Source organism: Monopterus albus, unplaced genomic scaffold, assembly GCF_001952655.1.
Source record: "Monopterus albus unplaced genomic scaffold, M_albus_1.0 scaffold65.1, whole genome shotgun sequence".
NCBI lineage: Eukaryota > Metazoa > Chordata > Actinopteri > Synbranchiformes > Synbranchidae > Monopterus > Monopterus albus.
The window spans coordinates 2,921,765-2,925,185 of NW_018127945.1; the positions used below are offsets into that span (position 1 = coordinate 2,921,765).

At 44.0% G+C, this 3,421-nt stretch overlaps 1 protein-coding gene across 1 annotated transcript in view; it reads right to left on the reverse strand.

The window, feature by feature from the left end:
* The window catches only part of mbtps1 (membrane-bound transcription factor peptidase, site 1), a 37,515-nt gene that overhangs the window by 16,051 nt on the left and 18,043 nt on the right, over positions 1 to 3,421 (reverse strand). Inside the window, exons 11-13 of the mRNA XM_020604299.1 lie at positions 2,845 to 3,006; positions 1,692 to 1,836; positions 1,272 to 1,460 (exon numbers count right to left, since the gene is read on the reverse strand). Coding sequence (XP_020459955.1) covers positions 1,272 to 1,460; positions 1,692 to 1,836; positions 2,845 to 3,006 — 496 coding nt within the window. The remainder of the gene's footprint in view (positions 1 to 1,271; positions 1,461 to 1,691; positions 1,837 to 2,844; positions 3,007 to 3,421) is intronic.

Sequence of the window (3,421 nt, forward strand, 5' to 3'; positions counted from 1 at the left end):
ACTCACTGTTCCACTTCCCTCCCTCTCGCTTCTTTATGGGACAGATGGGATCTAAGAGTGGGGAGCTCCTGTGCACAGGACTTGTTTTGTGAACATAAGTCTGAGCTCTTTACTGCTGTGATTTTCCACTCCATCTGCATGCATACATAATAAATCACATGCACATTTATATATAGAGATGTACAAGCACATACTGTACACACTGAGTTAGTGTGATCCTTGCTACAATGCAGCTTAGAGTTCACCTACATGACAAAATGAGCACACACACATTCTCTTACTTCCCCACTGTCATATGAAGCTGTGCAGATAGAGGTTTTGGTCTCTGAGCATTCTGCTATCGCCCCTATAGGGATGGATGGATTACTGGACATAGCTCCTCTCTCAGCACTCTTCAAGGGTTTAGGAGGCCCCATCATATCACTGTGCGAAAATTCATCCTTGTGAAATATTTGAATCTTGAGATGTAGGGAGAACTTCACAAGAAAATGCTTGTAGCTTTGCTTCTTCCCATAACTGAATCAACACACTGGAATACATCACTGAAATTGCAGTGAAAATGTTTTATTTTCATGGCTGGTGTGATCAAGCCTTTACTGTGGATTATCCAGTTTTCAGTTTTTGGAACAGTTTTCCATCACCCTTGTTCTTAAAGATCGGCACTAGTACACTTCTCCTCCATTCCTCAGGCATCTTCTCACTCTCTAAAATCCTGTTGAACAAACTAGATAGAAACTCCACTGCTGTCTCTCCTAGACACTTCCACACCTCCACAGGTATGTCATCTGGACCAACAGCCTTTCCACTCTTCATTCTCCCCAGAGCCTTCCTCACCTCATCCTTTCTAATCTTTGCTACTTCCTGCTCTACAATATTCACCGGCACAGAAGTCACTGGCTTTCAACCCCTGTGGTTAGATACAAAGAATGAAAGTTGAAATAATCAGATGAAATTAATGGATAAACATTTGAAGCAGAGAGCTTGGATAGAAGTAATCCATGTTTAAAATGGTCTAACTTCTGCTGCTCAAAGTGGCAGTTCAACTGTAAATCTTATCAATCTAATGTAAACATTGACATTTCCATTTTATGAGACACTATAAAAATCCACTTGTAGTACTACAACTTGGTCTTACTGTACATCCACTTTCAAACTGAAATGACCACATCTGGAGGATGTGTTTCTGAAGGGATAGTCATGCAGTTTGCCAGACATCACTGCCAGACAATGCTAAAGCAGCTTAGAAAACAGAGCTCAGGGCGGTGACTCACATCATTCTCTGCAGGCGATGCTACTGTGACCATCACATGGCCTTGAGCTATCCCTTCCCATGATGCTGCCTTCTTGGCCACAGAGATGGACACAGCCAGGTAGCCGGCCCATGGCCACAGCACCGGTGAATAGGAGACAGCCACATCGATGTGGTCGCCATTCTGGGGGAGGTAGGGCTGCCAGATGGGCTAAACAGGGGAGAGCCAAAGTTAGTAGCCTTAGGGGAAAATAGATTTATTTCAACAACTCAGCAGTTAAAGGGCACAAAACCAGGTCAGTCAGTGACGAAACCTGTCTTTCATTTGTCCTCCTACAGTATTTTAGAAAATTATTTTAAGTAAATTGAGTGTTTTCTACTGAGAACCAGCTAATTCAATAAAACCTGATTTTTCTCTGTTTGTGTTGTCTTGTGTGTGTACCTTGTCAACAATCCTGCCGGTGACACCCATGCCGTTGAGAATGGTCACGTTTACGATGGTGGGCATTCCACCATAGTAGATGGGCTGAGAGCAGTAAGGCCACATATATGGACACTCTGTCAGGTCAATGTAGCTGGGAGAAAGACTGGCAGCAGACAAGGACAGGTTACAATAATGTGACAGTAATAGTAATATGGATTTAATAAATATAGCAAGTCCCTGTAACTGTTACCTCAGAAAATGTTGTTTTAAAATGAATGATGCCCATTGCTTCCTTTCACCTGAGACATGGCATGTGTTGACAAGCCCCTCAGCCCCATCCAACTAATCTGCATTCTGAGATCCATCATAGTACAGGCTGAATTAAGATACCAAGAAACCTTACCAATCCCGCTCATGGGCAGAAAAGCCCCCCAAACACCATTCACAGATATTTGTGTGAAACCTGATCAGTAGCATGTTCAAATCAGTTCAGTGAAGTATCGACAAGCATTGTTCACTGTGCTGTCTACTGCTTGATACTCATCAATGCTACTCACATCCCCACATCCTTCACCTACCCTGGAGTGAAGATGCCTTACCCTGCCTTTTTTAATTTATTTATTTTTCATAGACACCAATACCCTAGCATGAGAACAAATGTCTAGAACACCACGTGTTTATGTAAAACTTATTTAACATCAACAATACTAAGAGTAACTGGCTGTAACAGAAGTAGAAATGTGTACAAGAAATGTCTGCACTTGCTATATACAGTATTTCTATTTATTGCCGATGGAGTGGGCTTGGTGGAGTATCCGCGGGCTGGTGGTGGTGGTCCTGGACAGTCCTGGAACAATCCAGGACCAGTTTTTAGTCCTAGCTTTACCCTACCTACAGGTGGTGAGTATCTGATACTCAAGAAACTGATTTTCAGTGGAGTATTCCTATCAAGGGCAACTCTGACTTTGCTAGTTTGAGCCTGTCACAATCAGGGCTGGGCACCTTTATTGTTTCACAACCGTTGGGTGTAAGCCTAAATGTGCTGGACAGCATTTTTGTACACTATTAGATTAATATAGCCCTAGAGCAGAATCTGGCTGTTATGTGTGCACGTTTATGAATCCATGACCTAATGTCAGTTTTTGTCAACTAATGTCACTGAGACATTTACCTGGCTTGAGGTCTGTAGCTGTTGAGGATCTGGTAAGCTCTGATCAGGTCTAGCTTCCCGTGGCCCTGCTCAAACATGTTGACCCCTGGTAGCCTGCGAGCAGAGGCGATCAAAGCCTGTTTCATTGAGGCTGGGTTCACCAACTCCCGGTTGAGGACAGTGCTACAGGACAGAGGAGGCAGAGGTTGGGTTAGAGGTTATTCATGATTTATGCATGTGCATGTCCACTGAGGTCGAGTGAAGTCATTTTCGTCATCTTCCCAGGTCTGCAAGGGTCTGCGCAGACTCTGTGGACGTCTGTGTGCAGGCCAAAGATTTGTGTCCGCACGGCCAGTCTGCACAGCAAAATCCCTGACTACCACAATGGTTGGAATCCATTGGTGTACACGGATGAAAAGCAGACCCTTAATTTAAATCATGAATAGGAACGCAGGCACGACCCTTGCCTATGTCCACATATGCATGAGGGTATGCACAAAGCATTAGGGGTGCACCGAAATTTCGGCCACCGAAAATTTTCGGCCGAAAAGGCCATTTTTATTTCGGGCCGAAATAAAAAACACGCCGAAAAGGCACG